Below are 13,710 nucleotides of genomic sequence, written 5' to 3' on the forward strand. Positions count from 1 at the left end.
AGAAATTCCATTATTTATATTATTATAGTTATAATTGACGATAAATTATTTTAAAAAATATCTTAAACAAATCGTTTGTCTTATTTAGATTATACACGATATATGAATCGTACAGTATATTGTTTTATAATTCGCAAGGATTGGCATGGTAGTTCAGGAAAAGAGTAATAGTGTAATAAATAAAATAAGCTTTGCCTGGTAAAGATCTCATGGAGAATCATACTAGGATTCTTTTAAAATGGGTTATTCCCTTCAGTGTAGCCTAATATAGCCAAGTCAAGTTCTTCTTTGTAGGCCAATTGAGTTCAAATGTTGTCTGATTTTCACTTTTTTTTTAATTTTCCATAGAATTTTTGTTCTCCGTAGCTTGACCACATATAATTTCATATCTTTCATTTTCATAGAACTTGTTCGGCCTTTTTTTATTTTTATAGAATTGTTTCGAGCTTTTGTCATTTTCATACAACTGTTTCGAGCTTTTGTCATTTTCATACAACTGTTTCAAGCTTTTTTCGTTTTCATAGAACTGCTTCAAGCTTTCTTTCATTTTGATGAAAATAATTCGCTCTCCTCCAAGTTTGTGTTTATCCTACTTGTGCTATTTTATCCTTATTTCTATTTAATTCTACATAAAAAGTATAAGTCGCTCAATGCCGCCCCCAATTAAATGCCGCCCATTAACGCATCATTGCTTCCTCGTTCGAAGATAATTATAATGTTACATAGGCATATTTATAAATTGTTTATTATTGTTATTCTCTTTTAGATTAGATTAAAAATCAAGTCCAACTCGCTCCGCTCATCGCCTCATATCGAGGAAGATTCTCTGCATGCCAAAGGTAGGTTTGCATTTATCTTTACTTGTTGTTATTATAATTTATTCACTTTTTTTCATTTTATTTTAAATTACAAAACAAGCATACGCCTCCTCGCGTCACTTCAGCAGAATGCGATACTTCCGTAGGCCAAACGGTAAGTTTGTGGTCATCTTTAAACACAAAATTCAGCAACCACAATATTTTTCTTTTGCAGATATCAGCACACCATCAATGATTTTAAGTTCAGTTTATGATGCCGTAAGTCTAAAGGGGAGCCAGCCCTCCAAAACAATTGGCAACGCGGCTATCACGTACCTCAAAGGTGGTGTGGAAAACCATGCCAAGAAGTCGATATAAACTATCATTTATTCGAAACTCGTTTTCATTTTCTCGCAAAATTTATATTAAAAAAGGCGAGATAAACCAAACCAAAACAGCATAAAATTGTTTTTTCATTAATGTTTTTTTATTATTTTCTCTATTTATTATTATTCTTAGACACTTGTTGCATACAATTTCTGAGACTGATCAAATAAGCGAGTCTGTACATACAATTTCTTCATATAAATTTGGTGAGTTAAGAGACTGATTAAATGAGCTAATAAAATGAGGCGACAGAAGCCACAACAACAAATCTATAACAACATTACTAAACTGACTGGGTTCGATATGGTTGTAGAATCTATAGCATACAATGCTAGAGTATTCAAATGATCTCCTTCCACTTTGTACTGGGTTCAAATATTTGCGACTTTCCCTCCTTCTTCAGGTTGTAGCACCTCTTTTGCTTTTCTTGTAGAATACGTCAGCGACTTAGTTAGATTTTCCAAATACCAAACACTGTAATGCTGTTCCTCGCCCTCCAATACATTTAGTTGTATTTTTTTAGGGAAACCGTCGAACCTTCGTATTTTGGTGTTGGATCAAGTATACAATTATGGAATCCAGGACGCATACAAGATGGCCTTATTTGCGACGTAACGTGGTAAAAGAAAAAAACCAACACGCATTGAGTGGGCAGCCTTGCTTTCTCTTTAGCGAGGAAATATAACTCGTGTACGACTGTGTTGCGAAAATAAAACTGTTCGTTCAACTCCTGCTGAACAAGTAGAAGAAAGATTGGTACTTGCGCGCTGCTTTTATAGCTGTTAGGTGCCGCACCAATGTTTTGATGTTTAGAGCTTCCGCCACGAGGTGTGTTTACTTAGGAAACTAGCTTACTGAAAGCTATATTTGTACTTATATGCAAAGCTGTAAAACGAAGTCATACATCGTTGCATTATAATTTCGCGTGAAAATGACAGGTCTAGAGTTTTTAAGATAAGAACTTAAAGTTTAGTGAGCTTAACGAGAGTTAGTTAATTTTTATTTACATTTACATAATAAATCTTTTAGCGTTCGGACCGGGTAAGGAAGTCTGCTTCCTTACATCTCCCCTGACGACAGAAATGAACAAGTATCTGTTGTACCACAGATCGGGCTCTCACGACCCGAAACCAAACGCCATCTCGTAAAACAGAACTTCGCCCACGCTTGCCCATACTGCGAAATTCGGCTACCAGCTCTTGATAGACGCTTCTATCTTTCGGCAAGGCTTGCCATCCGGGGTCGTTGTGTCACGGTGGTAACAGCTTTCGCTCATCGATAGGCGGGGATTCTTCGATGATTTCGTCCGAATCGTCCGAATTTTTATCCAAATCGACGGGAATCAAAAACCCGAGGCATACGCCTTCTTCATCTGGGGTTTGGTATGCCGTCTCTGATGTGGGTGATGTCAACGTGCCATATGCGGTGATATCCTTGGTCACGCCGTGGCTAGTTGTATCCGGTACCGACATTCGAGCTACTCTCGCGATCTGCTGGCGCACTTCTTTACCGGACCCATGGTCGCCAGATTTCCGGGGCGGCCTTTCAATTTGGGCATCTCACCTCGATACCCGTTTGCTTTGGCTAAAACGGAGATGTCGTGAGCGAGCCGGATCTGGGCATCCTGAGATGTGCACCAATTCGTTAGTAGATCAACGGCATCCCACGGCTCATCAAGCCTGCATCTATACATATTCTCGAGGGTGTGTAACTCGCAATCGTTCAGATTATCCTGCTGTGGAGTTTCTACCATGGCTGCGGGAAGAAAAATGTCGTTGAAATTCACTTCGACTTTGTATCGGCTTTGATACTCTCGGCAGAGGAATTTACGGACGTTTTCGATGATTTCAACTTCCGGCACCACGTTTTTTTTGGAGCCGACTATGTGTACATGGCTGGATTTGCCCTGATTTACTCCAGGCTGGCTTACGATTACTAGCAACCAGTGCTTGCGCGTGCAGGTGGGTAGCATCAATGCTGGTATGTGAAAGAGGTTGATGCGGCGTGTCCACCTGTGAAGAATGTCCCAATGTTGTTGGGAAATTTGTGTACACAAAGGGGCTCATTATACCCACGCGATCTCTCAAGGTTTTATAGAGATGGAAAATCGGCCACTTGGACCCATTAGGATTGGCCGTTGAGTTTGCTGCTATTGATCTAATTCTTGTTGTTGTATAGTTTGCTTCGCTGCTTAGTTACTTACTTGAAAAATTCACTGTTGTCTCGAGAATGATCACTTGTAATGCCGTGCAGCTATTACGTTGTCTTGCATTCTTTGCATTGAAACAGTATTTGTGTGCAAGAATTCCAGTGCGCTATTTGGGTACCGTTAATCCGAGTAACGGGGCTTAAGTTTTATAAGACTGAGCATGTTTTGCTTTCTTCGATTTTTATAGCAATTGGTTTTGTAAAACTTTTTTTTCCTCTTTTTTTTTTTTTTTGGTTTCTCTCCTTTATCTCTTTATTTTATTTATCTATTTATTCTCGTTTTTTTCTTATTGATGTATTTCTTTCTTTTTATCTATTTATATACACATTTATATATATATTTATTTTTTTACTTATATTTTCGTTTTTTTTTTTTATTATTATTATTGTTGCGTTTATTTTTTGTTGTATTTTTTTCTTATTTCATTATTTTCTTTTTTAATTTTATTTTCTACCCTTATTTTTTTTTTTAATGCTCTTTTTTTTAACATAGCCTATATTCTTATTTATTCTTCGGGGTGGTTCGGTGCGTCACTGCACTCCCGGTGCTTAGACTATTTGGTGGCTTCCCGTTTTTGGTACTATCCAGTCGTACCACTGCTCGATGCTCGATGTAGAAGCGGTTTAATGGGCTTTTCCGATTGGTTGTTTCGCTGCTTCCTTACAAGATGTAGTTTTTTGGCGAGTTAATTTCTTTTTGTACCGTTTGCTGATGAGCCAAGAATTGTTATCATGCCTAGTCCAATGTTTTTCCATGTAAACTCTTTTACTGAAGTGCCCCTATACATGCGAATGATAGGTCGATGCGGGAAATTTGAAATAGACTGCCATGATTTTCATTTCATGGCCGCAACCTTAGAAAAATATATCTATATATTTGTATAAACACAAAAACATTTCGATTGCTTACTGCGATTTCGTTTAGAATGCGTTTTCCTTTCAGATTTATAAAAATAGTTTCATTTTTCACTAGATGTGAAAAATACGCGTTGCGTCACCTTCTTTCTCTTCAACAACTTAGTTTATTAAACATCACACTAATTTTTAATTTAATTTTCGTAAAACTTCTTTCTTTTATATTTTATTTCGATATTTTTATATGTTTAAAATTTTTTTTGCATACTTCGTACAACTTCTTTTCGCACCTGGCTTTAAATTCATAAGCATAGTTTTGATGAACGCAACTGTAACGTTTTAACATGTGAGAATAAGCGTCCACATTTGTTTACAATTTTTAATAATTGTTGAAGTATTTGTATAAAAATTGCAAGCAACTGAGAATGAGCGTATAAAAATTTGCCGCCAACTGAAAATGATTCTCAATAATTCCAAACATGTGAGAATAAGCGTCCAATTTGTTTACAATTTTTAATAATTGTTCAAGTATTTGTATAAAAATTGAGAGCATCTGAGAACAAGCGTATAAAAATTTGCCGCCAACTGAAAATGATTCTCAATAATTCCAAACATGTGAGAATAATCATCCAATTTGTTTACAATCTTTAATAATTGTTCAAGTATTTGTATATATATTTTTGTGAGCGCGATGCTCGTCTATAGCGGTTTTCTCAAGAACTCGCCACCATAATGACAGTTTAATAGATTTATTATCTAGTTTGTCATTACGAAACTATGAGTGGAGAAATTTGGAGTCTTTGCACTTTTCTATATTTTCTTGGGTTGTAATTTCGACAAAAAATTATTGAGAAGACAAATCTCAAGTTCAAGTCTCTCTGAGTTAACATATAGGTTAGTGAAAGGTTAATTTTCCTGTTAATAATTAAAATATAAGATAGTAAGAAGTTAATAAGAAGATGTTAATAAAATAATTAAGTTAATAATGATTTACTAGCAATTATATTAAAATTCATTGTATAAAAATTTTAAATTAGGTTCAGTTTTGTCTTGCATTTAAAAGAGAGAACGCTTTAATTATAGTTAGCTTATTTTCTTACTAGGTAAGCGTACTGAAACTATCAGTTGCGCTCCCAACAAGAAAACTTAGTTCCAATAATATTGCAATGTGCGCTAGTGATTTTAGTACAGGAAATGAACTCATGTTTTTGTAATAATTGCCTGAAAACTTCTGCTTGTTTTCAATAAATTTGCACCGTTTTTTTCATTTGGATGGTTTATAAGGGTTCTTATAATAAGTGACTCTTTATACGGCGAAAAAAGCTATCTTTCTATATTCCTACGTAACAGTACTTTGTCATGCCAATGAGTTGCGCAAAAATTAAGCTACGTAGGTCGATTTTTTTGGACTTAATCCCTATAAGGCTTTTTTTTCCTTGCCTGGAAACTACGTATAATTTGCGGTATTTTATCACGGTGTAGGGTATTTATACTAGAAATCTTCAATCTATATTTTTTAATTTTTTTCCACAATTGTTTTTTTTGGAATTTTTTTATTTTTTCCTCTTTCTGGAATTTTTTTTAAGATATTTTTTATATTTTTCAGTTTTTCATCGTATTTGAATTTTTTTGCAACTTCCTCACTCACTAATAAAAATTTCTTTGTTTGCAGAAAACACCACCGGTTAGCCGGTTTCTTTTCTTTACAAGTTTTAAATAAAAAAAACCATTTGTTGAGAATAGAGGGAGAATAGAATTGCCTTCAATAAATAACAACACTCCTATTCTCTTAAAGTGTGTGAGAATATGGAGTGAATATTCTGTTAAAAAGTCAAAGTTCTGTTAAAAAACTTTGGTCATGACGAAGAGGAAGAAATAACCAGGTCCTCTGTTAAAACTCATTTACATCTAATGAAGTCAAAAAACGATTTGCACTAAAGACTAATTTAGATGAACATGGGTAAGGCATGGTCGCATTTATCGTATGTCAAACATATTTTTAGAAAAATTGGATTTCTAGTAGAATTACTTTGAAACACAAAGCAAATAATTTGACAATAAATGACAGTATAAAGTAGTTGACTCAATTAACTTTAAATATTAAGAATATCATTTCTTTATATAAACAAATAAATATAACACCTTTGAAATCGACGTTAACCCTGGACAAATTCGCCTACAGCTACGTAACTGCTTTATATTGGATCGTAACGGTGGCGTAGAGTTTTATCATGTGTCCAGAGACATATGAGATGACAGTTTGCATCCGAATTTTGTTTAAGAAGCTAAACAAGATTTACAAATATTCTAATCATAATTACCATCCTCACTCAACAAACCAAAAGCAAAAAAAAAAATCACATTGAATGCTTCTTTTATGTGGTTAATCATGTAACAACTTTTTTGAACGTGACTTTACTCGATGTTAACGATCATGAACAGCAAATGCCGGATAATCTATAATTCCCGTGCAGAAATATTTAGAGAAAGCAAATATTGCTTTGAGATGATCGAGCCAATAAGAATCTTTTGCCAACTGTTATGGGCCAGACAACACAGTTATTAAACTAAAGGCTTACAAGACGTGGAACGATGAGACCGTTTTTCAAGAAAGTCGTAGAATACTTGGAACTCAAATAGGTCATATATCTTATAATGAATTTTTACCTGCGCTGCTGGGGCGAGAACTGAGTGCTAAGAAAGGATTGCTTCCGCAAAATGACAATTTAGATGCATCTGGTGCCTGCCGTAAGCGATAACTACAGACAGATTACGACTACGATCGTATTTACTTGATATTGAGAACCATAGAGTTGCCACGGTTTATACGGTTATGAAGGGTCGATACTCATTTTTGAGAAGTATTCTAGATGCAGCTTAAGACAAGGTTTACGGACATTTTGTACATAACTATTTTTACTGAAACCCGTCAATTTGCCGAGTAAATTCTGTGAGTCGTCACAGTCTCAAATATAAAGACAGGAAACTAAACTTTCTTTCGACTAAGGATGTGTGATTAAAAAATGGGCGTAAGCTGTTCACATACTGGCCTTTATTATAGAAAAAACTAGAACGAACTTCAAAAACCAATTTTTTGAAATTGGTAAAATTTTTGCATATTTTTCGAAAGGAAGGCTTCATTTGAGGAAATTATACCCGTCTTGATTGTATCTTTAAAAGTCATATTAACAGTCACGAAAAGAATCAGACAAGATATTACGCTTAACAGTGAAGCTATCCTACCACCTTTTAACTAAGGCAGACTTAGCCGTGCCCAAACCGTATCCAAACATATCAATTGTAATAATAATCAAAAAAGTGCTGTTTCATCCTTACGGGATTAACTTAAATTTCATTGAGTAGCACGCGTTTTTTTTTTTTTTGCTTTCTCTAGCAAGGCTTTCCAATCACCTCCCATATTTTACAATTCCATCACATTGCTAACTTTTGCTTTACAAGAATTTAATTTTAATACCAAAACCAATAAATTATATTCCTCTTCTTGTTTACCTACCGCCACGTCATGCTGCAGTCATCTATTTCAATTTTTGGGACAAGAAATGTGTGCAACGCATAATGCTCTTTTAAGGAACCTCTACACGTATTTTTATATAGCGTAAAGATAAGCGCATGAAGAGTCGACTGTGGTCGATCGTCAAACATAAAACAATTAAATTCACCCAAAGGCGAGTTGTTTTCCAAGTGTCAATAGAACTGAGTATTCTCTAAGTTTCAGTATTTTCTAAGCTATAATTGGACCAATCTGCTCTAAGTTATAACATGACAGCCAATGGCTATAAAAATAGCAAACAAACAGACATTTTTCTTTAGTTGCCCAGCAGCAGCCAAATCTTCAGGCGGAAAAAATTCTTATTATATGTTTGTGGACTTTCCGCACGATAGAAACGTTCTTTATCCTATAAGGAACGCGATACGCTGGGTGATATCGAGCGTGGGCACCGCTATCTTATACCCTTCGGCTGAAGAGAAATCCTGTTCTTGCAGACTCCACCTGATTGCTTGTTTTATTCTGTTTGAATCGGAGTATGTAACGGCTGTACACCATTATCTTATAGGCTTCCAGTTAGAAAACAAAATCCTAATCTTCTCGGCTGCCCGCTCAAAGGATAAATTACAATTGCAAATTGATTGCGTTGCACGCAAATCACGTATATATCTCCAGTTGCCAACTGCCGTGGCTGCTTACTAGCACATGTTGGTTCTTTTTCATACTCGTAAGAAAGTAACCTTGTTTCCTGATTTGTACAGTAAGCATCATAACCTGGTAATCCTGCAAATTTCGTAAATTTCTGGAAACATTAACACCATCAACTATTCTAATAAATTCCGACAAAGCAATAAGAACTGCATGCAGTATTTCAAATTAGAACGTCTTTTTAATTTATAAATAAATTTCTTGGAACAAATCTGAGCTACAAATACCTCATCGCACTTAAGGAAAATGAGTAAGAAAAACTAAACCGATTAAAGTTTGGTATTTTATAAGGATAAGGCGTCCCCAATCTTTTCTAGTTAAAGACAATGTATCTTCATGTGCCGAATGCAAAGAATAATTTCTAATATTGTTTTTTTCTGCTTTTGAGCATCAATGCTGAAGTCCTCCATAAAGTAAAGTTTACAAAATTTCAGCTTCCATAATTTATGAATCATGAGCAAGCCCACACATTTTTGTTGTGATACAGATGTGCTTTCAGTGTGGAGTTTGTTTTAGAGGTGTTCCTTGGCCGAATTGGCCCCTTTTCAGTACCAACGTGCATCTAAGAACTTATATTTCTGGTATATTAAATATATCAATGTTTGTGATTGCCAATACACATTCACTCAGCACACGGACGGACAAACAAAATCGATTCTAAACTTGACGCTGATCAAGGATATATGTATACTCAAGTTTTCTTTAGGGTGTGGCAAATATTACCACAAAATGAGCACGCCCCTATTCTTGTGGGTGCGTGTAATAAGTATATACTACAACTATTGTAGCACAGTAATTACTAACGTCATTAAAAAAATAGGCTGGGTAAAACGGACTCAAACTGCTATCTTGTGATAATTTTACGTCGAATGAATATATTAAATAAATCATTAGCGATAGAGTATGAAATGCGAAAATTAGGAAATTAAGAACTTTATATTAAGTAAATATGAGAGAGAACGAGTAGGAAAAAACAAGTCCGTTAATTTTATTTAAGCATTGACCATATTTTAATATAAGACAAGTTTCTTAATTTTTACATCATTCAATTTAAAAAGAAAAAAACCCTTATTTTAGAAGTTATGCATTATAAATGCTCTTAGTAGATATACGTACTTGGAAAGGAAAGGTAAACAAACTCGCTCTACATTTTTTCTTTCTGACATCAAAAATCATCTAATTTGCAGTGGCCGCTGGATGCCTTTCTAGTAACATGGCTACACCCTGACCGCCAGCGGCACAAGCAGAAACAACAGCCAATTTTCCATCTTCTCTAACTAGACGATTGGCGGCATGCATACATAGTCGTACACCTGTAGCAGCAAAGGGGTGTCCAATAGAGAGGGAACCTCCCCAGTTGTTAAATTTATTTATATCCGGGGCTCCATATTTTTCACTTAAGCCTAAATATGTTTTACACCACCAATCTGATTCCAAAGCCTTAATGTTAGCAACAATTTGACCAGCAAAGGCTTCATGTACTTCCCATGCGTCAACATCTTTAAGAGTGAGCCCAGATCTCTGTAATAATTTTGGGATACCATAGGCCGGACCCAACAATAATTGATCGACAGGGTCTTGGGAAACAAACGTAAAGTTACGTAAATAAGCCTTAGGTTTTAAACCCAGTTGCTTAGCTTTCTCTTCGGTTGTTATTAAACAAGCTGAGGCGCCATCTGTCTAGAATATGTATAATACGTTATTACCAAGATATTAATTTCAAATATGTAAAGTTTATATTTAATCGGTTGCCGATCTCAAACATATATGAGACTTTAAAGCTGTATTCTCTCTCTCAGACAGCGCTTTTTAAATCACTGTAATGTGCATAGTTAAACCAAATTTAAGTCTTCCGTCGAGTGAATACATGTTGCATGTCATCCACGCACTCCTGAACATTGTTGCAATATTGCCCTTTTTTTTATCTTAATTTTTTTTAGTACTTAAATGTATGCTTATCACTCTACCTTCGCCTGAAAAAAATTGTCAAAAATACGCTTTTTATGTGGTTTTATCACCTGCAAAAATTTCTCAAAACTAATTATCCTCAAAATGGATGTTTCAAATATTTGTAATACATTGAAGTACCTTTCCGAAATACCCTAAGGAATATACTGTATATATTTTAATTGTTCTAAAAGGCGGAAAATTGTAAGTGGAGGTATGTACACTTTTATTACATTACGTTTAATGTTTAATGTTTGGATCGCCCACATTCGTCAATTTTACGCCGAGTCTGTTTTCAGTGAAGTTTTATTAGTAATTGCGGATGGTGGAGCCATGTTACTTTTGAAGATGGTATAAAGTTAAATTTGACTCTAGGAAATTTGTGTTCACTCAACAACACTGAAATGCTTATTACAACCACCTACGCCAACGAAAAAATAAATTTAGCCTAATGTAAGGAGTCTTACACAAAAGAACCCAATATTCCATATAGTAGTGCATACAACAGCAATTTAAAAAATTTCAAATCAGAAATATCTATTGTCAATTTTTTCCTAAGTGAAACAGTCGTAATCGCAACTTAATGTTTCTTGCTAATCTGCTCTGTTAATTTAATAAAGCATCAACGAATGATGCTGTTGAAAAATAGAGTACTTCATAGTAGTGCTTATTGGACTGATAATCGAAAACCTTATTGCACCAGGTCTTACGACTGAAAGGTGAAAGTTTGACTGTACTTATTCAAACAAATTTTCAGAAAAAATGATTGGCCTACTGTAGTAAAGCGTTGAACAGACAGTTCTGGGTTTTGTGTGCACTGGGTAATATTTTTTAACTTGAAACCCTACGAATAAAATTAAGAAACGGGGCGAGCAGCTGGCAATAGTTAGAAATATTATCAAAATGGAATATTGTTTCATATTTTGACGAAAATATTAGAGAGAAATTTAAAGGTACTTTTTTCTTTATGTTATGTATCTCGTAGGAGTAGGAACTTCATTTCTCGCTTAACTGACTCGACTAAACAACGGATTAATGCTATCCATTCTACACTAAAACATAATTTGAAAAGACTACGGAAAACTCAATGGATAGAAAAAAGGAAATTTGAAAAACAGATTGTGACGGGTTTTTCAAAGAGTTCATGAAAGTTTAAACAGTTATGATGTGAAAGAAATTAATATTAGAGTTACCAAGAAAGAAGCATTGGCAGCTGTGATAGTTCCATGAGGTTTAACGAAAGCAGCTTTTAGTTTGGCTAATTGCTCCTTTGTAGAAACACGTATACCATTATCTTCGCTAATTGTATGGTCAACGCCAGAAACTAAATTGAAACAATAAATAATTTTAAATTGTTGCCACGGTAAAATGCAAATTCTTACCTTTGAAAGGCACCAAATCGGTAAAGTAGCCCTTTTCTTGGGCTTCCTTAGCTAATGCGTGTGACCTCAGAGCATACTCATCTTGTTCTTGACGTGTCACATTAAAAGCTGCTGCTAAGCGGTCTGCAGAATGTCCCATAGTTTCGCCAGAAGAGAACTCGGCTACAGCCGGCAACTAGATAATATTATATTAAGATCTCCTTGAATACTGATATTTGTATCTAATGAAATACGTGAATTTAAAAATGTCTTCAACAATAAATACAGTAGCTCATGAAACACAAACATCGTTTGGCAGAGCAATTTCGAAAATTCATCAAGGCATACCTATAAATTTAAGGCAATGTGCTACCGCACAACAAGTCTTTCTAAACAAGTAGAAAACAATCTCTTGCATTGCGGCAACACAGCCAAGAGTAGTTTTATTTTTATTTACCTCAGGTGCTAAGAAGTTGAGTCTAAACTGCGCCAACAACGATAATTGCTGTCCTAACGATTTTGCTTTACTAGCCTTCATCATAAGTGAACGCATTTTGCGGGAAAATCGAATAGGTACATCAGACATGAATTCCACCCCACCCGCGACAATAGTGTCAAAGGTTCCAGTGGCTATAAAGCCCATACCAGTTGTTATAGCCTAAGATAATCTGCTTTTTTCTCTATTAGATAAAAAGTTTACATAATATTGAACTCACAGCATTCGAACTAATACAAGCCATTGTAACGGTATGGGCAGGAGTCTTATCACTAAAACCGGCTGCCAATGCAGCTTCTCGAGCTATGTTGGAAGTTTTTACTTCTTGAATAACTGAACCATATACTATATAGTCTACGGCTGCTTTATCCAATCTCGTTTTCCGTAAAAGACTCCTTTAAAAATAAAGTGGTCAATAAGGCTCTTTGAACAATATGAATTCCAATATTCTTTTTGTAAAACGTCATATATTTTGTTATTCAACTTTGGCAAAATACTTACAAAAGTGAATGACGCGCCAATTCATGTGGCATTAATCTCGCATAGCTTGTTCCTGATAATAAAAATGGACTTCGTACACCATCAACAAGTACAATATTTTTCTTATTGGATTCAAACGTTCCAGGGGCAGTCGATAGACAACGGAAACAATCTGTAAATAAAAAGTTATTAATATCAAATGTAAAAGTGTTAATATTAAACCTTTAATTTTATAATCATTGAGCAATTTGGTGATTACTTCGCAACCTATTATAAGAAAATGGACTTTGACCACGTAAAAAGTGACGACTCAAACATAGAAATATATCAAAAATTAAAGATAACTAATGTAATGAAATCATTTATAAGATTATTAACGAATTTTTCTCTCTTTATATTTATTTACTAGAAAGCCTCTAATTAAAATGATTATTTTTTTCCATTACGGTTTTGTTCCCTATACTCACTGTTGAGACAAAGTCGTTTAATTCCTCGCAAGGAAACATCGCGTAGGCTTGCGAACATCTTTATATTGCTTACTAATAAATTTAATAGCACAGTAAACTAGTTTCAATAGTTGAAAGCTGTTCAAATAAAAAATGTAGTAATAAATTTCTTCTTTTCTAATATCGTTAAAAAAACTAAACCAAGCGTTCTCAAAATTCACAATTTCCCGCAAACCTCACATTAACTAACTAAGCAGTGCAACTAAATTATTGCCATTTACTAATAAGGTTCAAATTTTTGATCATGGGAGGTTTTGCATTTCCACAATGCGGCAGTGTAGTCACGTGTCCGAAACTTAACTTTCGCTCGCGATAGCCTTTTCTATCATCCATATAGAAATTAAAAAACAGAAAAGAAGGAAAAAATCTTTGTTTATTTTTATTTGTGGCTGTCAAAACTCGACAAGTAGCAGCCGGTTTCCGCGTCGGATAAATAAACGAAGCAACTCTTACATAT

General features: G+C 34.7%; 1 protein-coding gene across 1 annotated transcript; it reads right to left on the bottom strand.

Moving 5' to 3' along the window:
* Positions 1 to 9,440: 9,440 nt before the first annotated feature.
* On the bottom strand, positions 9,441 to 13,466 carry LOC119640252 (trifunctional enzyme subunit beta, mitochondrial). The gene is made up of 7 exons (XM_038038146.1): positions 13,215 to 13,466; positions 12,769 to 12,919; positions 12,488 to 12,662; positions 12,229 to 12,429; positions 11,793 to 11,967; positions 11,604 to 11,734; positions 9,441 to 10,143 (listed from the first exon to the last, which is right to left on the bottom strand). The coding sequence occupies exons 1-7, from the start codon at positions 13,270 to 13,272 to the stop codon at positions 9,640 to 9,642; spliced, it is 1,395 nt and encodes a 464-aa protein (XP_037894074.1). The 5' UTR covers positions 13,273 to 13,466; the 3' UTR covers positions 9,441 to 9,639.
* Between the last annotated feature and the right edge of the window lie 244 nt (positions 13,467 to 13,710).

This window comes from Glossina fuscipes, unplaced genomic scaffold (assembly GCF_014805625.2).
Source record: "Glossina fuscipes isolate IAEA_lab_2018 unplaced genomic scaffold, Yale_Gfus_2 116, whole genome shotgun sequence".
Classification (NCBI taxonomy): domain Eukaryota; kingdom Metazoa; phylum Arthropoda; class Insecta; order Diptera; family Glossinidae; genus Glossina; species Glossina fuscipes.

Bases quoted from the DNA above. Each gene is read 5' to 3' on its own strand.
- LOC119640252 (XM_038038146.1), bottom strand. From the start codon at position 13,272: ATGTTCGCAAGCCTACGCGATGTTTCCTTGCGAGGAATTAAACGACTT. The intron at 12,430-12,487 runs GTGAGTTCAATA...AGATTATCTTAG, and splicing joins CTTGTATTAGTTCGAATGCT to GCTATAACAACTGGTATGGG. The intron at 11,735-11,792 runs GTAAGAATTTGC...GTTTCAATTTAG, and splicing joins CGATTTGGTGCCTTTCAAAG to TTTCTGGCGTTGACCATACA.